The 22,653-nt window shown below is 45.2% G+C and overlaps 1 protein-coding gene across 4 annotated transcripts in view; it reads right to left on the reverse strand.

The window, feature by feature from the left end:
• Positions 1-22,653, reverse strand: part of FUBP3 (far upstream element binding protein 3) — a 58,676-nt gene that overhangs the window by 32,802 nt on the left and 3,221 nt on the right. For all 4 annotated transcript variants that reach the window (XM_039461419.2, XM_039461420.2, XM_039461421.2 and 1 more), the window contains exon 2: positions 8,507-8,612. In XM_039461419.2, coding sequence (XP_039317353.1) covers positions 8,507-8,612 — 106 coding nt within the window. The remainder of the gene's footprint in view (positions 1-8,506; positions 8,613-22,653) is intronic.

A 22,653-nucleotide genomic window follows, 5' to 3' on the forward strand; every position in this document is an offset into this window, starting at 1 on the left:
AGAGACCCTGGTTCAACCTCCCTCTGTCTCTTACCATGTATCTATCTGGCCTTGGTCAAGCCACTTACCCAGACACTGGTTTCCTTACCTACAGCAGTAGGATTTTAAGCTTCAGACTCTCTTCCGACTCTGATCTTTTCTCCCCCAACATAATCCCTAACCCCTGGCAACCACTCATCTGTTCTCCATTCCCAAAAGGTTAAGTAAAGGGGATCATGCAGTTTGTCGTTTTTTTGGGGATTGGCTTTTGGCACTTGGCATAATTCCCTGGAGATTCATCCAAGTTGCTGGATGCACCCAGCATTTGTTCCATTTTCCTGCTGAGTACTATTCCACGGTATGGCTGTAGCACAGCAGAACCATTCACCAGCTGAAGGATGGACGGGCTGTTTTCAGTTTGGGACTATTATGAATAAAGCCGCTATGTGAATAGGCTCTTGGGTGAACATCTGCATTTCCTGGGGATAAAGGCCCAAGAGTGCGGTTGTGGATTGTGTGGTAAGTGCGTGTTTAGTTTTGTAACACTGTACTCCAGAGAGGCTGTTCCATCAAGCTGAACTCTGGAAACTTATGAATCCTCTTTTAATTTGGCAACTACTTTTCTTCCCTATTAACAGCTGCGAAGAATGTAACAAGCATTGTATCTGAGTTCAAGTTGTATCTGTCCTAACACTGATGCCACAGGTTTAGCTCACTCATCTTTGCAGAAAATGTCTACTATTTTAACTAGCTAGCTAAGCCAACTGTCAACCAACCAGTCAGATGATATTTGCCAAGGGGAAAACTCTCACTGCCTTTTTCCAACTTACATATATGTACCCATGTGACCATGATCTCACTTCTGAATTATAATCCTAAAATGGATAGATGGGTGAAGGGAGGGAGGAAGAAACAAATGAAGGTGGCTGGGGTGGGAGCAGGGCACAGAGCCTTTGCCAGGAGTTGTCAGCTGGATAAAACCAGACCCTGTCCCCTTCACTGTTTCTTTTTTTAGAAGACAGAGTATTGCTCTGCCACCTACGCTGCAGTGATGTGGTCTCGGCTCACTGCAACCGCTGCCTCCTGGGTTCAAATGATTCTCGTGCTTCCGCCTCCTGAGTAACTGGGATTACAGGGGTGTGCTACCATGTCCGGCTTCTTGTTGTGTTTTTAGTAGAGACAGGGTTTTGCCAAGTTGGCCAGGCCGGTCTCCTGACCTCAGGTGATCCTCCCAGCTCAGCCTCCCAAAGCGCTGGGATTACAGGCGTGAGCCACCACACACTCAGCCTCTCTTCTACCTAGCCTACCAAGGCTCTACACATTGTTACCTAGGGATTCTCCATTTAGAATTCTTGCCTGGTCCCACTGTTTGAGGATTTTTCCATGCCAAGTGACTGCCCACCATATACCAAAATTGGGGAATGGCAGAAAGGGCGTAACCTTCCCGGGCAGACGAGACTCTCAGAGAGGCCCGTTTTAGGGGCAAGGGCAGACAGGAGGCAAGGAGCTGTAAAAGGACCCTGGGAAGTGTGCCCATGCCTATCTGCCCCTGGAAAGCTTTCATCCACCCTTGACGACAACTGCTTGACCACATCCCAGTCTCACTTTACCTCCTCCCTCTTCACAAAAGACAAACCTCCCTCCCAACCCCTCCTACTCAGGAACTAGGTTTCGGTCTTGGCTTTTCATCTTTCCAGCATCTGTCATCACCCCCCATTCAGAGAAAGTATCAACATCTCTGAGGTTCACTTTCCTCTTTCCGGAGTGGAGACTGGTGTGCAGGTCACAGGCAGGGGTCCTGGCGTCATGGCTCTCACCACCTGCTAGCATCTGTACCTCCTTTCTCTCCTGAAGGGCTGGGATTGTCAAATGCCTTTTTCTCCTCATTCCCTTTTTCAGCCTTCCTCACCTCCTTTTCAGTCCTTACCCTATGCCACAAGTACTAAAACAAAGCGTGGAAAGGATCACGGAAACAGTCCATTTCACTCTTCCTGCAAATCACTCATCTGATAGTACACCCCAGAATTCATCCTTTACCCCATAAGAATACAGCAGTTCCCCTCATCCATGAGGGATATGTCCCAAGATCGCTGGGAGACGGTTGAAACCATGAACAGTACCGAACCCTGCAGACGCTACATTTTTTCCTATACATTGGTGAGTGGGCAGTGTACACAGTGTGGACACACTGGGCAAAGGGATGATTCACGCCCAGGGAGGATGGGACAAGACTTCATCGTGCTACTCAGAATGGCGGACAATTTAAAAATTAGGAATTGTTTATTTCTAGAATTTTTTTGTTTAATATTTTCGGCAGTGGTTGACCATGGGTAACTGAAACCATGGAAAACGAAGTCATGAGTAAACAGGGAGCAGCTGTATGATCAAAATTAGAAAGTGTGGTACCCTGTAAAAGGTGCTGTTCTTCAGCAGGGCATGAAGTAAAAGGAATAAAAAGCGGGGAAAAAGGTGCCACATAAATAGCAAAGACGAGTCTTTGGCCGAAGAGGCAGGTGTAACTGCAAAGCCCCGCACGCGGCCTTCCCCTGCCACCCCGGTGGGGAGGACAGCACTGCACTGCGCTCTTCCGAAGTCCTGGTTTTGGTGCCACCCTCTACGCAGAGCACAGGGAAACGGTGAGGTCTGCTTAGCTCAACTGAAAAAGTTCAAGGGGACAGGATTCCCTAAAACTCTCCTGGGGAAGAGAACTAGAAGGGCTTTGCTCTTCATCAGGAGAGATACAGAGGGGCAAACGGGAAGGGACTCTCCGTCTGTCCATCAGCGCTGGGCGAACATAGGCAATCACTTGTTTCAGGTGGTCAGGGCAGTTAGCCAAACATGAGATGGGAGATTTGTTTAAAGAAGCTGAAGGAGGGGTACTCTCTATACACTTCCCTAACTCAAGATGAAGAAAATGTTAATCACCTGATGAGGCTGATTTTAGATGAGGGCTGGCAAATTAAGCTTGAGGGCCAGCTGCCCGCTTCCATGAAGTATCTTATTGGCTCACAGCCATGCTCATTTGTTTATGTAGACTCTATGGCTGCTTTTGAACCCCAATAGCACAGCTTAGTAGGTGGGATATGCAGCATGCAAGCTTAAATTAATTTTTGTTTTGAGATGACTATGTCGCCCAAGCTGAGTGCAATGGTGTAATCACTGCTCACTGTGGTCTTGAACTCTCAGGCTCAGGCAATCCTCCCACCTCAGCCTCCCAAAGTACTAGGATTATAAGCATAAGTCACCCTGTCCGGCCCCTAAAATGCTTACTACCTGGTCCTTTATAAAAAAGCTTATTGCTAGATGCAGTGTAGTCCCAGCTATGTAGGAGGCTGAGGTGGGAGGATCACATGAGCCTGGGAGATAGACACCATAGTGATCAGTGATTGCCCCACTGCACTCCAGCCTCAGCAAGAGTGAGACTCTGTCTTTAAAACAAAACAAAACAAAAACACCTTAAAGCTTAAGGTCAGGAACAGTGGCTCATGCTTGTAATCCCAGCACTTTGGGAGGCCTAAGTGGGCGGATCACCTGAGGCCAGGAGTTCAAGGCCAGCCTGGCCAACACGGTGAAACCCCTTCCTACTAAAAATACAAAAATGAGCCGGGCGAGGTGGCAAGCGTCTGTTATCCCAGCTACTCGAGAGGCTGAGGCAGGAGAATTGTTTGAACTTGGGAGGCGGAGGTTGCAGTGAGCCGAAATCATGCCACTGCACTCCAGCCCACAGGCGACTGAAACTAGATTCCATCTCAAAAAAGTGGAAAGAATAACCTTGCTAATCTCTAATTTAGAATACATTTAAATTTGCACTTCCAAACCACTTAGCTAATACTATTCTCTTAAATTTGGAACCACTTTTCCAAAAAATTTAAAATGCAAATCATATCAAACAAGGGGGAACTTTGGGCATGAGGAGTTCATGGGAAATGAAGTCAGTCTTACGGTCACATCTCTAGGTTCTAACAGGAGAGGTGCATGGCGGGACCCAGTGACTGCAGAAGGAAGGCGGGGGTGTCGTCTGCCCTGAGCAGAGGGTAAATACGCTGCTTTAGAAATTCAGGGAAGGATATGGCAATATCCACTGGTCAGGTGGGTGTGTGAAAAAGGGAGAAGCAGGGGGAAAGGAAGGAAGGAAGCGAGGGAGGAGGGAGGGAAGACAGACCAAGAGGCTAGGTGGCATGTGGGCTGAGCACTGAAGAAAGTCATAAGGTAAGGAAGAGGATGGGTTTCTAGGAGGAAGTTGGCTGAGCAGGAGCTGGCCAGGTAAGAGCTGGGCGGGGAGAGCAAAAGAGCCAGCGGCCAGGCTGCTCCACAGAGTGCCACGCGGGGACGAGCCCAGCAGGGAGGGCAGGCGATAGCCAGGTTGGAAGATCTGCACCTCTCTGGCTCCTGGAGGAATGAAACTGGTTGGACTGACTCCAGGGAGGCTCCAGCTATAGCATGAGAGAAGCACTGGATGGAAAAGGTGCCACAACTGAGAGTAGAAGGCAGATTCCTGAACTGGTAGGATGCCAAGGGTACAGCTCAAAGACTGCTGGAACATGTGGGTGTCAAGACTGAAGATGCAAAAGGTGAAAATGGCCTGATCCAAAGCTGGAGGGTGGTGGAGGGACTGCTGATTGAGCTTCCCAGGGAGAGGCATCCAGACAGGCTTTCAAACTAAGCTCTCAATTCTGCTTCTGGGGTTTAAGCAGGCTCATGAACAGTGTTCCAACAGCCAGCTCAAAACTGCCACTCCCCGAAACACAATTGACCCAAATCCCTTTCTATACCAGGAACAAATTCCTTCCCTGTTTCACTGCCTAGCACCTTAAAAAAAAAAAAACTTGAAATATGTATTTCAAGAGACATGATTTTGCTATGTTCAGCCCAGGCTGGCCTTGAATGCCTGGGCTCAAGTTTTTCCACCACTGGGAAAGCTGGGATTACAGGTGTGAGCCACCATGCTGGGCATCTTTGGGAATTCTAAGAGGAGATGGTCATTGTTTTTAGATGTGGGAGACTTTTGGAGAAAATTCTTTAGACTCACATTGAAGACTTTAAGGGGACAGCACTCATTTGACTGTAAAAATTCTTGTCTATTTACAAAGCATTTATGACCACAAAACAGAAAACTCACCCAGGGGCCACCGGAACTAAGATAATCCTGCTTCTCCAAAATGTGTGATCTTTTTACATTTGACTGGTGTTTGTGATTCCCTAGACCAAATAGGGATGACTGCATTATCTGTGTTTCTGCCTTAGCAGAAAGCTGTAACGCAAAGTAGTCTTTTCACCTTTTCAGGGCAAGCAAGCTTTTGTTCCTCTTAGGAGTCAGCAACATAAAAACCAAACTAAGTTGTCTGCCTCTGTGCACACATCTCATTAATGGACAGTGTCTCTGTGGCCCAGTGTTTCCAGAAATCAAGATCAATACATTTCACAACTCATTCAGCCTTTCACAACAATTTCACAATTCAGCCTTGTTTTTTTCACCCACTGCCTGGAGTTGAAGTGTTAAAGCTTGTGCTTGCAGTGAGCAGGTATCTGCTGTCCTCTGCATAAGGAATACCTGAGTATTTGCAAATGAAACCCTCTGGCATTTTGCAGACATTTTTCTCCCATTAGTCCACTGCACACACATTTGAAAGAAATCAGCACCAATAAAGAGATTATCCATGTTGATAAAGAGAACTGGGTCATAGGCAGATGTAGCTGACTTGGCTAAGATTGCCCAGTAGGTCCGGAATCTCACTTAAAACCTCGGGTTCATTATTATATCGTGTATTTTCATTTCTTTGTTTTGATAACCATAATTTTTTCCAAGTCTGCCTTTTGAAGAATAAGTCTTTACAAACAGAAAATGACCATGGTTTCTCTTTTTCCTCCCTCTAAATATTTTTTTTTTTTTTTTGAAATGGAGTTTCGCTCTTGTTACCCAGGCTGGAGTGCAATGGCGCGATCTCGGTTCACCGCAACCTCCGCCTCCTGGGTTCAGGCAATTCTCCTGCCTCAGCCTCCTGAGTAGCTGGGACTATAGGCACGCGCCACCATGCCCAGCTAATTTTTTGTATTTTTAGTAGAGACGGGGTTTCACCATGTTGACCAGGTTGGTCTCGATCGCTCGACCTTGTGATCCACCCGCCTCGGCCTCCCAAAGTGCTGCGATTACAGGCCTGAGCGACCGCGCCCGGCCACCTCCCTCTAAATATTAAGCCCTCTTACAGCAAGCAAGAAAGAACATTTCTGTGCCATGCCGAATCTCTCATCATCCCAGGACACTTGGTCTTACGTAATAAGAGACTGTATTTTTTGTTGTTGTTGTTCAAGTCAGCTGGAGAGCTATATTTGAACAAGGAATTTCCCTCAGGCTTCTTACATTCTGCATTACGGCTCAACAAAATTAATCCCGTCTTCTGCTAAGCACTGTTTAAATGACAGGATTACACGTACGGTTTTTTCTCCAAGCTGCTCTCCAGGTGTGGAATTTGAGGCCTGCGGCAATCAGCTGTCTTCTGGTAGGGGTAAGGCCACTGGGCCACTCTCTTAAGAGAGTAAGAATGTGAATAAGCAGATCCTGTGAAGGGAAGTATGTTCGTGTCTACCTGGCAGCCTTCTAGGCTCATGGTCTTGCTGATGGTGTGATTGAACGTTTAGAAAAGCAGAGGTAGACCAAGTGGCTGGAATTCTGGCACATTTTTCTTAGCACTAAAGATTTCCAAAGGCTGTGTAGCTGTTTGGTTTGGCTTGGGTTTTCTTTGACAGAAGCTATCGGATCACTTCTTTAGCAATATGAACTTTCTAACTCTCCCTTGAAGCAGGGTTCTTTAACCTTTAGGAGGTTAAAGTTCAGTCCTCTAGAACTTTTTGGAGGTATTATTTGGGTCTATTTAAAAATACTTCATAAAAAAGAATGAGATTCAGTCATTTGCAACAACATGGATGAAGCTGGAGATCATCATATTAAATGAAATAAGCCAGGCGGAGAAAGACAAACATCACATGTTCTTGCTTATTTGTGCAATATAAAAATCAAAATGGTTGAACTCATGGACATACAGTAGAAGGATGGCTCCCAGAGGCTGGGAAGGGGAGTGGGGCTGAGGAGGCTGGGGGGAGCAGGTTAATGAGTACAAAAAAAAAAAAAAAAAAAAGAAATAAGACCTACTATTTGATAGCACAACAGGGGGACTATAGCCAGTGATAACTGTTATGTTTTAAAATAAAGAGAGTAACTGGGTTGTTTGTAACCCAAAAGATAAATGCTTGAGGGGATGGATACCCCCATTTTCCATGATGTGCTTATTTCACATTGCAGGCCTGTATCAAAACATCTCATGTACCACATAAATATATACACCTATGCACTCACAAAAATTCAAAATAAAATTTTGAAAAATCCTTCAACTCTTAACTAAAAAGAACCTTAATATAGGGTTTATTCAGGACATTGAGATTTGTGAACAAGTATATGAATTGGAGGATTTCGAAATGTAGTAGGAGGCGTGGTGGCTCATGCCTGTAGCCCCAGCTACTTGGGAGGCTGAGGTGAGAAGATCACTTGAGCCCAGGAGTTCAACTGCACCACTGCACTCTAGCCTGAGGCCTGCGTGATCCCATCTCCAAGGGGAGATTAAAAACAATAACAACAAGAATTCCTAGAGACCAGAGAAATGAGTCACGGCAAAATTATATTTTTCTATGTACATAAAAACATGCACTTTTGGGAGAAAAGACTACACAATACATACTGTTCTACGCCTTTGTGTTTCACATAATACATCACAGAAATATGCACAAACATAAATGATTGGGTACATAGCGACAGAAAAAGAACACAACAGAAGACACTGACTCACTTGACTACATGCAAATTCATGTTCATCTAGTGTACTTCACTATCGCTTCTACAGTAACAGAAGACAAAATATGATCAGATGTCCCAGCTCTCTGAAGAAATGTATCTGACAGGTACTGTGCCAAAGTGCTGGTGATGGGCACTTCTAAGTGTTCTCAAATTCCTTCTGGGATGTAGTGCGGCATATAAACCAGCCAACAAAACAACAAATAAATAAATGAATTAAAGAAAACGGAGGCTTCTAGAAAGAGCCTGTCGTAAATGGGAATGGTGAAAAACCTGGCAGGTAGACTGCAGATAGTTACCATGTAGCCACAGCTTCCTGAGAGTCATGCACCAAATCTTAGCTTTTCTTTGGAGAAAAGTGGGAATTTCGATTCCCATGTGTGCTGAAGAACGGAGGGCTAAATCAAACGAAATTCTCAAATAGGTCAAATTACTTCCAAGCTGTTGCTCAGGGGCCAAGTCTTTATCTCAGAGCCTAGCTGAAATGATTTCTGTATTATCCAGGCAAATAGGAACTCAAATGCTGAAGAACTGCTGAGAAAAACCATCCTGAATACTTCCCTTCAACAATTCCTCTCAACACAGTGACACTTTAGAGAGTTGCTAAGGTAATGGCTGACAAATTCAAACTTAACTGGCAGGTTCACTATCACCTGAAAGGCAAAGATATTTCTGGCAACTTACCTCCATCATCCAAGGGCCGTTTTTGTACTCCATATCCATATACTGAGGGGTCCACTAGAGGTGTGGAATTATTCAAGTGAGGAATTGAATCAATTTTAGCAGCAATCTACAGAGAGAATCAGATTTAAATACTCAGTAACAAACCATGGCTCTAGCTGAGGGAGAAAGACAAGCGTCCTCTTTAAAGGACTGTTATCCCATTTCTCCCCTGACCTAGATTAATGTAAGGCACCATCGTAAGAGCACAAATACTTTTCACTGTTAAGTGAGTTTTCCTTTGGTCTCAATAACTTGTCTTTAGAATACTTTCAAAAATGTGTCTCTAACAGCAAATTAGCATTTGTTTATTTTTTTGAGACGGAATTTCACTCTTATTGCCCAGGCTGGAGTCCAATGGCATAATCTCAGCTCACTGCAACCTCTGCCTCCTGGGTTCAAGAGATTGTCCTGCCTCAGCCTTCCAAGTAGCTGGGATTCAGGCATGCGTCACTGTGCCCGGCTAATTTTGTATTTTTAGTAGAGATGGGGTTTCTCCATGTTGGTCAGGCTGGTCTCGAACTCTCAACCTCAGGTGATCCTCCCACCTCGGCCTCCCAAAGTGCTGGGATTACAGGCGTGAGCCACTGCAGCCGGTCACAAATTAGTATTTTAAAGTCACCACTTAATACATAGGCATGTCACATCTTAAGAAAAAAAAAAAAAAAAGCAGGCTGGGCGCGGTGGCTCAAGCCTGTAATCCCAGCACTTTGGGAGACCGAGGCGGGTGGATCACGAGGTCAAGAGATTGAGACCATCCTGGTCAACAAGGTGAAACCCCGTCTCTACTAAAAATACAAAAAATTAGCTGGGCATGGTGGCGCGTGCCTGTAATCCCAGCTACTCAGGAGGCTGAGGCAGGAGAATTGCCTGAACCCAGGAGGCGGAGGTTGCGGTGAGCCGAGATCGCGCCATTGCACTCCAGCCTGGGTAACAAGAGCGAAACTCCGTCTCAAAAAAAAAAAAAAAAGAAAGAAAAAAAAAGCAGCAACAATTGAAGAACTTTCTTCAAAACGTTTAGGTTTTCTCACAGGGTTCCTTTATGCAACAAATTCCCCAAGAATATTTGAAAGGCCTTGTGTGCTCAAATGTTACAAAGGGGTCTTGCTCTGTCATCCAGCTGGAGTGCAGTGACGTGATCGTTGCTCACTGTAGCCTCCATTTCCCAAGCTCAAGTGATCCTCCAGCCTCAGCCTCCCAAGTAGCTGAGACTACAGGTATGCATCACCATGCCCAGCTAAATTTATGTATTTATTCATATTTTTGGGGGGATGGAGTTTTGCTCTTGTTGTCACCCAGGCTGGAGTGCAATGGCGTGATCTCGGCTCACTGAAACATCTATCTCCTGAGTTCAAGCACTTTTCCTGCCTCAGCCTCCCAAGTAGCTGAGATTACAGGCGTGCACCACCACACCCAGCTAATTTTTGTATTTTTAGTAGAGACAGGGTTTCACCACGTTGGACAGGCTGATCTCGAACTCCTGACCTCAGGTGATCTGCCTGCCTTGGCCTCCCAAAGGCCTATTTTATTTTGTTTTTAATAGAGAAGAGGTCTCAATATGTTGCCCAGCCTGGTCTTGAACTCCTGAGCTCAAGCAATCCTCCTGCCTGTCTCATAAACTGCTGGGAATAGCACTTGGCGAATCCCATGGCTCAAAGGTGTGAGTTATGGTGCCCAGCCTGATAATTCTTTAGGAATACACCCATCCTATAAACTTTCATGTCTATAAATTGATGTGTGATCTATAGATGCTTATCTTTACTGGAAGTGTCCAAACAATTTTAGAAGGATTCCTGCAGCAGGAAAAGGGAGGTGATCTCTAAGAGCCATTTCAACTTTTAATATTTATTATCAGTGAAAGAACAGAACATAGCTGTTAAAAATTTCCCCCCAGAAACAAACGGTATGCAGTTCTTATCTACTTTGTTCTCAGCAGGAAATTGAATGTGATCTTTATAATAAATCAACTCTTTCATTTAACCAAAGGAATATTTACAGCAACTACTCTTGATGTTAATCCCTCAGTTAAAGTTAATAAGCAGGGGTCTATCAAGGGGCAGCTAGCATAGCTGTCCCCCAGAGCAAAGTCTTTAGTGGTAGTTCTGAGCTAGTCCAAATGTTCCCAGAAGTCTAAGATCTACTGCGACCAACAGAAATTACCTGAAACAAACCAATAACAATTATGCTACTGAAAACCAAATGCAGGATTTCAAATGTGGACATCACTGTCTGCTTGCATTTACTAGTTCTGTGGTGTTGAGGCAAGTCTCCTTCCTCTCTGCATAAGCCCCAGGGTAATACCGTACATTTCATAGTTTTTGAAAAGGTATTAAGATCCCTGAAGGCAGAGGAATACTTGAACACACCACAAATATACTAGGATTGTAAAACAAGGCAATTCACCCAATAAATGTTAAGTACCTACTGTGTTATGGACTTTTTAAGGCACTGGAGCCTTTGTGGTGAAGAACCACCACTAGGTCTGGTACTTAAAGAGTCAGCAGCTGGGGGGGGAAGTTCAAGGTAAACCACGTAATCAAGAAACTGATCATTTTGGCAGGTGATAACCATTACCACAGTAAGAGAAGATAACGTCACACAGAGCATGCTTAGGAAAGCTGATTTAAATAGGGTGATTGGGGAGGCCACTGTAAGGAGTGACATCTGAGTCCTACATGACGATGAGGAGCTGGCCACATAAAAATCTGAGAAAGTATGTTCTAGCAGAGGAACTTGTACAAAGGGCCTGTGGGGCTGGGTGTGGTGGCTCACGCCTATAATCCCAGCACTTTGGGAGGCCGAGGCAGGGTAGATCAACTGAGGTCAGGAGTTCAAGACCAGCCCGGACAACATGGTGAAACCCCATCTCTACTGAAAACACAAAATTAGCTGGGCATGGTGGCGCATGCCTATAGTCCCAGCTATTTGGGAAGCTGAGGAAGGAGAAGTGCTTGAACCCAGGAGGCGGTAGTTGTAGTGAGCCAAGATCATGACATTGCACCCCAGCCTGGGCAACAAGAATGAAACTCCATCTCAAAAAAACACCAAAAAACAAAACCAAAAAAACCCCACAAAGGCCCTGAGGCAGAAGCAAGCTTGGTAGGTACGAGCCTGGAAAAAAAGTCAATCTTGCCAGCGTGGAAGGAACTAGATGTGTTCCAAGACGTGGGTAGTTCACACTGGACCCTTTCAGGTCATGGTAAGGCGCTTGAACTTCACAGGAAGGCTGATGGGCAGCTACTACAAGTCTTACGCAGCAGAGTAACATGCTGATTTACGTTTCTAAAAGATCCCCAGCCAGGGATGGTGGCTAGCACAGGTAATTTCAGCACTTTGAGAGGCCAAAGCAGGATGACTGCTTGAGGCCAGGAGTTCTAGACCAGCTTGGGCAACACAGTGAGACCCCCAACTCTACAAAAAAATTAAAAATTAGCTTTGATGGTGGTGCATCCCTTTAGTCCCAGCTACTTGGGAGGCTGAGGCAGGAGGACTGCTTGAGCCAGGGAGTTTGAGGTTACAGTGAGCTATGATGGCACCACTGCACTCCAGCTGGAAGACAGAGAAAGACCCCATCTCTTTAAAACAACAACAGAAAACAACAAAAAGATCCCCTTGACTGCTAGGAGACAAGATAGGAAGAAGGAAGGAAGGAAAAGACAGTCTAAGCCAGACTCAGCATTAGGAGAGACTACTGTATAGGCCAGGGCTCAGCAAACTACGGCTGGTGAAGCACTTGCCTTTGTAATTAGAGTTCTGTTAGAACACAGCCACACTCACCTCAGAGCAAGACTCCAACTCAAAACCAAAATGAAACAAAAAGACAGGACCTCAAACACAAGCTCTACACGGCATTATCCCTGCTCCCTTTCAATGACGCCTCTGGGCTTCCAGATCTTTTCTCTTCCTTCTTTATTTTTGAGATGGAATCTTGCTCTGTCGCCCAGGCTGGGGTGCAGTGGGGCAATCTCGGCTCACTGTAACCTCCGCCTCCTGGGTTCAAGCGATTCTCCTGCCTCAGCCTCTCGAGTAGCCGGGATAACAGACGCTTGCCACCTCGCCAGGCTCATTTTCGCATTTTTAGTAGAGATGAGGTTTCACTATGTTGGCCAGACTGGTCTCGAACTCTTGACCTCAGGTGATCCACCTGCTTCAGCTTCCCAAAGTGCTGGGATTGCAGGCGTGAGCCACCATGCCCGGCCATTTACTCTTCCTTCTAAAGTAGCTAAACTGTATTGCTGAGTCCTTGGCCTGCCTTTTAACGTATGTAGTAGTTTCATGTCATTTTTTTCCTCCAAAACTGACATGATAAAAGTGTTACGATAGCTTCTTGTTCCTAATTTAGGTTAAATCAACAAGCCTTCTTCCAAAATGTGACTGAGCCTTTCAGGTTTTTTTTTTTTTTTGAGATGGAGGGTTGCTGTGTCACCAGGCTGGAGTGCAGCAGTGCAATCTTGGCTCACTGCAACTTCCACATCCCGGGTTCAAGTGATTCTCCTGCCTTAGCCTCCTAAGTAGCTGGGACTACAGGTGCGTACCACCATACGCAGCTCATTTTTTTTTTTTTTTTTTTTGTATTTTCCGTAGAGACGGGGTTTCACTATTGGCCAGGCTGGTCTCGATCTCTTGACCTTGTGATCCGCCCGCCTTGGCCTCCCAAAGTGCTGGAATTACAGGCGTGAGCCACCGCGCCCCACCTCAGGTTTCTTCTGAATTCATGCTTACTTCTGTATCTACAATTTGGGAAACTTCCACTGTGAGAGCAGCAGTACAGAATCACAGCTGAGATACAGCTCTGAAGTGAGGAAACTGTGTTTGGACCCTGGCTAATCAAATGTTACGTATGAGTTCAACACCACAATACATAATTTACATTTATACTATGATATAGACTATGTTACATACACTATACTGGAAAGAAATAATATACTTCATTCATCCACTTACAATCTCATTCTAAAAAATGATTTTAAATGCTTAATAAAACAATTAAGATGTAGTGAGAGCTACTCAGCTAAAATCACTTTAAATACACTATCTCATTTATTCCTCAACACGATCCTCTATGAGGTTGGTATTATTTTCATTTTAAGATAAGAAAAACGGGCTCAGATGTGGAGTGACCTGCCCAAAGTCACCCATCTTATAAGTGGCAGAAATGGGCTGCTCTATTTTATTCCTTTCTAAATAAACTTGCTTTCAGTTTACAAAAATAAGAAAGTGGCAGAAACAGTATTCAAACGCAGGTCTCCCTGACTCTGGAGTCCAAGTAAATAGTATACTGAGGGTTTGATGATATGGTAAAAACCATAAAGGAGGTACACAAATCATTAAAGTTAGAAAACATTAATTTTCTATTTTCAATTAATTATTCCCAGTGCACATTTTCAAGACTAAAATTCTCTGACCACTTGGCTGCTCCCTTCCCTCCACCTAATATTTTCTTAAACATATCTCAGTTCCCAAGGACTTAAATAAAGCCTAGTGACTTCCAGTGTACAGAGCTCAAGCAATTCTTCACATAATTGATGATTTTAAACAGTAGCTACTTAACGGAAGTGAGGTACTGTCCTCAGTTCATAATGGCGTAGGCCAGCAGATGAAAGCCAGGATAGTCCACAAAACCAAGGCCACTCTACTCCTTATCGGCAAGCATGACCTTGAGGGGACTCTGCTACCAATTTTCTACCACACCAGTTATTTTCCCCCTTTTCAGGGGGAGGCAAATGGGTCATATCACTACCCGTGCTATTTTAAGCACAGTGATAAATGAAAAATAAATCAATGTCACAGACACTTAGCCTCCACTACCAGTAGTTAGTGGGAACTCAGGGGAGGAGAGTGCTGGGCCAGGAAGCAGTCAACAGTCCTGGTTTCCCAGCCAGTTCTCATGTGTGACCTTGGGCAAGACCTTCAAGACCCTGCTCCTTGGTGTCTTCACCTGGAAAATGCAGGGGCAAACTAAACCAGTGTTTTCCCAAAAGAAGTGCACAAGATGATCCTGGGAGGCACATGGATGAATGTTTTTAAACTTACATTGTTCTTACAAATACCTTCTATGCATGACAAAGTTTTCCACTTATGATAATGACTTAGTTTCCCTTTAAACAATATTTTAGGAGCACATCTTCTCAGGATCCCCTGGGGGTGTGTCACAGGCCAAAAAAAAAAAAACCTAGCTGAGTGTGGTGTGGTGGTGCGAACCTATAGTCCCAGCTTCTCGGGAGGCTGTGGCAGGAGGATCCCTTGAGCCCAGGAGTTTAAAGTTACAATGAGCTGGCCGGGCGCAGTGGCTCAAGCCTGTGATCCCAGCACTTTGGGAGGCCGAGGCGGGTGGATCACGAGGTCAAGAGATCGAGACCATCCTGGTCAACATGGTGAAACCCCGTCTCTACTAAAAATGCAAAAAATTAGCTGGGCGTGGTGGCGCGTGCCTGTAATCCCAGCTACTCAGGAGGCTGAGGCAGGAGAATTGCCTGAACCCAGGAGGCGGAGGTTGCGGTGAGCCGAGATCGTGCCATTGCACTCCAGCCTGGGTAACAAGAGCGAAACTCCGTCTCAAAAAAAAAAAAAAAGAAAAAAAAAAAGTTACAATGAGCTATGGCTGAGCCACTACACTATAGCCTGTACAGGAGTGAGACCCTGTCTCTTAAAAAATATATATATGCATATATATTTAAAATAAATCTGGCTGGATGCAGTGGCTCACGCCTGTAATCCCAGCACTTTGGGATGCCAAAGCTGGTGGATTCCTTAAAGTCAGGAGTTCAAGACCAGCCTGGCCAACACGGTAAAACACTGTCCCTACTAAAAACACAAAAATTAGCTGGACATAGTGGTGCATGCCTGCAATCCCAGCTACTCGAGAGGCTGAGGCAGGAGAATCGCTTGAACTCAGGAGGTGGAGGTTGCAGTGAGCCAAATCAAGCCACTGCATTCCAGACTGGGTGACACAGCAAAACTCCGTCTCAAAATAAATCAATAATCTAAATTTAAGAATATTAAGTAAATCATGTATTGAAGGTCCAATGATATGGCAAAAACCATAAAGGTGATATACAAATCACTAAAGTTAGAAATTATGGCAATTAATTATTCCTTGTGCACATTTTCAAGACTAAAATTCTCTGACAAATTTCATCTTCAAAGTAGTTCATCTAAAAATCCAAGTAAGAAGTGCGAATATCCCCACAACTTGACACTTGCTACAACTCTATGCTAATCATAAACAGGCAAAGCCATCTGGATGCCAGCCACATGTGTCCGTGCTACTCAACACAGATCCTGTGGATTCGCACGGATACAACAAGCGGAAGTGAAGGCTTGCACCAGCACCGAGGAGCAGGAACCCAACTGCCTTTCCCAGAACCTGTGTGGCACAGACACCCAGAGAGACCCTGCCTGGGAGAAAGGGAGGCTGGACTGCAAGTCTCTACTACCCACAGCAGGAAGAAACAGTCTGCAGCCAGGAAGGAGGCCCGGTGGCTAAGAACAAATTCAGAGACAGGCTTGGAGTCATGGTCCCTCCGGGCAAGCCCGAGTCCTGCATCCCACTACCTTTTTTTTTTTTTTTTTTTTTTGAGACGGAGTTTCGCCCTTGTTACCCAGGCTGGAGTGCAATGGCACGATCTCGGCTCACCGCAACCTCCGCCTCCTGGGCTCAGGCAATTCTCCTGCCTCAGCCTCCTGAGTAGCTGGGATTACAGGCACGCGCCACCATGCCCAGCTAGTTTTTTGTATTTTTAGTAGAGACGGGGTTTCACCATGTGGACCAGGATGGTCTCGATCTCTCGACCTTGTGATCCACCCGCCTCGGCCTCCCAAAGTGCTGGGATTACAGGCGTGAGCCACCGCGCCCGGCCCCACTACCTTTTATGTTACAAAGAAGACAGTGCAGCAAACATACTACCTACTTAGTGCCTGACAAGGGCCCTTGCTGAATCTCACAGTGACCTTCCAAAGTAGCTACTATTCTTCTTACTGTGGGATTTGGAACTAGTTTGCCTGGAATTGTATCCACAGGGATAACAAGATACCAAATGTAAACCACTGGAAACAAGGCAGTACATGGAAAGGAACCAGAAATGCTTCCAATTTTAACCTCTTATTGAATAACAATAATGATATAGAAAAAGACACGGATCTGAAGTGTAGAGTTCACTAAAACACCTATGTAACTAGCACCTAGATCAAGAAACAGCACCAGCACCCCAGAAGCTGCCTCGTCCCCTCTTCAGTCACTACCCACCTGCCACTCAGGGTAACCTCCTAGTTTCTAACATTAACTATTGCTTTTAAAATTATTACTACCATCTCCTCTCTAAACTGGTTAAAGAAAAAAAAAAATTATTATTACCATCAACTATTTCTATGTTACAGATGAGGAAACTAAGTCTGAAAGAAGTTAAATAACTTGCCCAAAGCCAAACTAGTAAGTGGCAGAATCAGAACCTGCACTCATACTGTCTGAACCTCAAGTTTGTGTCTTAAGAATCACATCACAATACCATCCCTGGGAATTTTGTGACCATCAAATGAAAGAACATATGTAAGAATCCTGCCTGGCACCCAGAACAACATGGGCTCAATGAATGAGAACGACTGTTGTATCAGAGATGGAGCCCCGGCTGATCCTGCCCTACTTACTGGCAATATCTGAAGTAAGGAATTCTCTTGACAACTGAGTAAGATGCAGCTCTTCGTGGGAGGTTCTCCTGACAACCTCATCCCTCCTATGCTTAGGCAGAATTAAATACTCCCCTACTTGTGTTTGTAAATCACCTTATAAACTGTATCTAAATAGCATACTCTCACTGAGTGACCCATTGGTTATACTGTCTCCCCACCATCGAGAGCTGAGGATTCGATCTGTCCCCATCATCTTGGTACCCTTAGGAAACAGTCCTTAATTGGGAGCCCTAGGGTTTAATTTTAGAGAATTCATAACTTCCCAAAATTACATCCTAAACTATTTAAGTATTTCTGCCAGACGCAGTGGCTCACACTTGTAATCCCAACACTTCAGGAGGCTGAGACGGGTGGATCACGAGGTCAGGAGTTCAAGACCAGCCTGGCCAACATGGTGAAACCCCATCTCTACTAAGAATACAAAAATTAGCTGGGCATGGTGGCATGCACCTGTAGTCCCAGCTACTCGGGAGGCTGAGGCAGAATTGCTTGAACCCAGAAGGCAGAGGTTGCAGTGAGCCGAGATCGCGCCACTGCACTCCAGCCTGGCGACACAGTGAGACTCTGTCTCAAAAAATAAAATAAAAATAAAAATAAGTAAATATTTCTGGGGTGAGGGTCAAAGTTCTAAGAGTCTCAGAAAGGTCCATATTCTGAAAAAGTTAAAGAACAACTTTCCTAATGCATAGCAAAATGCTTGGCACACAGAAGGTGCTCATCAAACAACTGCTCAATTTAAAGTGGATACCGAGAGGCCCATCTGCAGGCAGAATGCTAAGGTGATTAGGGGAGGCTCTATGCTGAAATACTGTTTCAGGTGGGTCACTCCCACCAGAGGCCCTAAATGTGACACATCCATTAGCTTTCCCCCTCCCTTCCAACTAATTCCACCAGCACTCCTCCAATGCTGTTTAAAGACTGCTAGGCCAGGCGCAGTGGCTCACTAAGACCAGCCTCGCTAACATGGTGAAACCCCGTTTCTACTAAAAATACAAAAATTAGCTGGGCATGGTGGCATGCGCCTGTAGTCCCAGCTAATCCGGAGGCTGAAGCAGGAGAATCACTTGAACCTGGGAGGCGGAGCTCGCAGTGAGCCAAGATCACGCCACTGCACTCCAGCGTGGCGACAGAGCAAGACTCCGTCTCAAAGCTGTAGCCATCTCATTGAGATGAAAAACTACCCAACTACCTCTGCTAAGGAACCAAGTCCTTCTTAAAATGCAGAGGGCATGGGTCCAAGAACTACTGCATATATTCACTATGTGTACCTCTGAGAAAACTGCTTTATCTCCCTCTGGCTCATTATTTTAAAATATAAAATGAGAATTAATAGCCCTTATTAGCTGTGGGGGATGGTGGCAGCTACTGGAGAGGCTGAGATGGGAGGATTGCTTGAGCCTGGGAGGCAGAGGTTGCAGTGAGCCGAGAAACTTCTCTGATTTTTCTTTGTACTGGCCCAGCATCCAGCAAGAGGCCTTGGACTCAGTGGACCTTCTATTAATGCTAAGTAATCTGAATCAAATCACTACTTCTAATCATACTACTCAGTCTTGCAAGTGATTTGTAACCACCTGGTATTAGAATGAAAGTGTAGGTCGGGTGTGGTGGCAGATGCCAGCTACTTGGGAGGCTGAGGTGGGAGGACTGCTTGAGCCCAGGAGGTCCAAGCTGCACTGAACTGTGATTGCGCCATCGCACTCCAGCCTGGGCAACAGAGCAAGACCTTGTCGCAAAGAAACCCAAAACCAACAAACAAAATCTTTGTAATAAAACTCCAAATGCAGAACATTTTCAATTGGGATAATTCTAAGATAAAACATCAGAATAAAGACTACACAGAAAGAAGGGGAGAGAAGGGCATATGAACAGACAGCAGATAGAACATGGGAAAGCAGAAGGACCAAAATAACATGCTGAGCTTTTTCCAGATCCAGCTTGATGGAAGCTCTGAATGCTGAAGGGTTTGAAAGGACTGCTGAAATTATCTAGCTCCATATTCCCTGGGTTTCACGCACAGAATGTGATTTGGTTTCATGAAGAGGGCATGAAGTGATGTAACTTCAGGACATTTGCAATACACACCCTACACCCCTGTAGAAGTGAATGCACATAAGCATGGTAAAGGTTCTGAGAAGTCCTACAGTAAAGAAACCAATTCACCTTTACTTAATCCTGCATTCCCCAAATTCAGCTGCCCACAATCTCTTTCCCATGGTAGATCCAGAAACAGCCTACGGATCAAATGCTAGGAAAGGCTAACCCAGTCCAAGTTCATGCATCCGCTTACCGGAAACTCAGACCTCCTAATTCTCCACCCACAGGTCTTTCCATTAGAAAATTTCAAATAAAGGCCGGGCGCGGTGGCTCACGCCTGTAATCCCAGCACTTTGGGAGGCCGAGGCAGATGGATCACGAGGTCAAGAAATTGAGATGATCCTGGTGAACACGGTGAAACCCCGTCTCTACTAAAAATACAAAAAATTAGCTGGGCATGGTGGCACATGGCCGTAGTCCCAGCTACTTGGGAGGCTGAGGCAGGAGAACTGCCTGAACCCAGGAGGCGGAGGTTAAGGTGAGCTGAAATCACGCCATTGCACTCCAGCCTGGGTAACAAGAGCAAAACTCCGTCTCAAAAAAAAAAAAAAAAAAAAAGAAAATTTCAAATAAAAACCAGAGACGGTGAGCTCACAATTTGGAAAAAGATAAGTAAAAAACTCTCAATTAGCCATCCCAAAGAACGGTGTAAAACAATAGCAAGATGGCAGGAATGAAGGAAACCCGGAGAGTGTGAATACCTCATGTGAAAAGCACAGCAGCTACTCAGCTCCTGCTGAGTATCGCTGTGTAGGCTGTGGGAGCAAGGTGGCCAGATCTTTTCCAGGGAAACGAGAAATTTCTTTTTCTTTTTTTTGAGACACAGTCTGTGTCATCCAGGCTGGAGTGCAGTGGTGTGACCTCGTCTCACTGCAACCTCCATCTCCCAGGTTCAAGCCATTTTTATGCCTCAGCCTACCAAGTAGCTGGGATTACAGGTGTGCACCACCACATCTGGCTCATTTTTGTATTTTTAGTGGAGACGGGGTTTCACCATGTTGGCCAGGCTGGTCTCGAACTCCTGGCCTCTAGTGATCTGCCTGCCTCTGTTTCCCAAAGTGCTGGGATTACAGGCATGAGCCACTGTACCTGGCCAAAACCTTTTTTTTTTTTTTTTTTTTTTTTGAGACGAAGTCTTGCTCTGTGGCCCAGGCTGGAGTACAGTGGCACTATCCCTGCTCACTGCAACCTCCACCTCCTGGGTTCAAGCAATTCTCCTGCCTCAGCCTCCTGAGTTGTTGGGATTACAAACATGTGGCACCACACCCAGCTAATTTTTTATATTTTTTAGTAGAAATGGCGTTTCACCATGTTGGCCAAGCTGGTCTCGAACTCCTGACCTCAAGTGATCTTGGCCTCCCAAAGCGTTGGGATTACAGGCATGGGCCACCACACCCAGCCAAAAATCACTCTAGTTTCTTTCTTTTTTTTTTTTTTAAAGACAGGGTTTCACCATGTTGGTCAGGCTGGTCTTAAACTCCCGACCTCAGGTGATCCGCTTGCCTTGGCCTGTAATACAAAGTGCTTGTATTACAGGTGTGAGCCACCGCGCCCAGCCAAAAAAATCACTCTAGTTTCTAAGAGCTGGTGCTGTGGGTTAAACAAAGCATGCCTGCAGGCCCACTGTAAGTCTTCTATAGCCCACAGGCCACAAGTTTGAGAACTGTGGTCTAGGTAGATTTCTATCTATGAAATAACTGGTACTTCAGAAGAAACCAAAGTTTGACAATACACATGGGCTATCAGATTTTAAAATAAAGATAGCCGGCATGAGGGCATGGTGGCTCACACCCACAATCCCAGCACTTTGAAAGGCTGAGGTGGGAGGATTGCTTGAGGCCAGGAGCTCGAGAGCAGCTTAGGCAACGTAGTGAGACCCTGTCTCCACCCCAAAATAAATAATTATTTGATAAATTATCACATTATAAATTTTCTCACCTGAAATGAGAAAAGCCTTAGAGACACACAGTGGAATGTATGGTTTATTTACTACCCACTTTCCAACACCCAATATGAAGTTCAGCACTTCTGTTAACATGCGGTGACACATATGCACTCAGTGACGTCACCAAAACCCTTTAAGGAAGACTCACGCTGCTAGGTACTCTACTGGGTCCCAACTATGTAAAGCTACAGGAGCAGCCATGGATTTCCTGCACACATTAGTTTCCTTCAAGTGTTTATGAAAGCTAAAATGAGTGTACAGGCAGGAGTGAGTATGTTGTGAAATGCTGTCTTGAGCTATTCAGTCACTGGACATGTACAAGACAGTCTCAGTGGAGTATCACTTAGACCTCTTGAGTGTTCAGTACACTTGACTACACTGGGAGTCAAAACCATGTGTTCAATGAGCCTCGCAGGACGAACCCACTGGCCAATGAATGGAGGCTTTTTCTTTTAATGGTAGATGTACAGTGTCCTCTTAAAAGGAAACTTAGTGCTCGTCCTAAAAAGCCAGAATCTTAAAACACTAAAGTTCTAAATCAGCCCAGGGTGTCCAATACACATTCCAAATTACCTACTGCTCAGGCTTAAAGTGTGAAATAGCAGCACAGGGAGGGATTTTCAGGAGGACTGTGGAACTTCTGAGGCTCCACGTTAATCAACATTTTCCCCAAAAAAGGTGCCAGTGAATTAGAGGTTCAGACCTAAAAATCTGTCGGAAGGTTACTTTCTACTGATTCTACAATGGCTTGGTCACACTGATTTAAATGTAGTGCCACCATGATGCTGAACTCCCTGAAGCATCATTTAGATTGCATTCTGTATGAACATCATATTCTGTAGTATACAGTCCAGAGGTATTGAATGGGTCTATCTAGACCAAAACAGATCTAAGGCTTTTTAAAGTCCTAAAAAGCATTAGTAGTTTCTCAGGAGAACAATTTCTATTTAGGTGATGACTGGCAGACAGCTAGCTGGTCCAGCCTGCAGAAGGCTGCTGTGCATCTATAAAGCACTGTGGCATCACGCTATCCTAACAAGGGATTGCTTGTACGTGATGACAGGTGCTACTCAATTACCAGGCGGTAGACGTTCTTATCCAACTACCAGCCAGGCTTGACCTTGCTTAGCTTCTAGCAGTAGACTTCCTAGGAACATTTTAAAATATTTTTAGAAAAATGGAACAACATAAACCAGACTTGGATCTACTCATCCAGAGGCCCCCTTACAACCTTAGACAGACCGCACACAAGTGCAGAGGACGGCCGTGGAACAGGATGAACTACTCAGGACTTCGTCTTACCTGCACTAGTTGAAGAAACACTACTTTGGCTAACCAGCCGATGACTTGGGAAATGCAGATGTCACTTTTTTTTAATATCCAGCAG

The sequence above is a fragment of the Saimiri boliviensis genome, chromosome 2, assembly GCF_048565385.1.
Source record: "Saimiri boliviensis isolate mSaiBol1 chromosome 2, mSaiBol1.pri, whole genome shotgun sequence".
In the NCBI taxonomy this organism is placed as follows: domain Eukaryota; kingdom Metazoa; phylum Chordata; class Mammalia; order Primates; family Cebidae; genus Saimiri; species Saimiri boliviensis.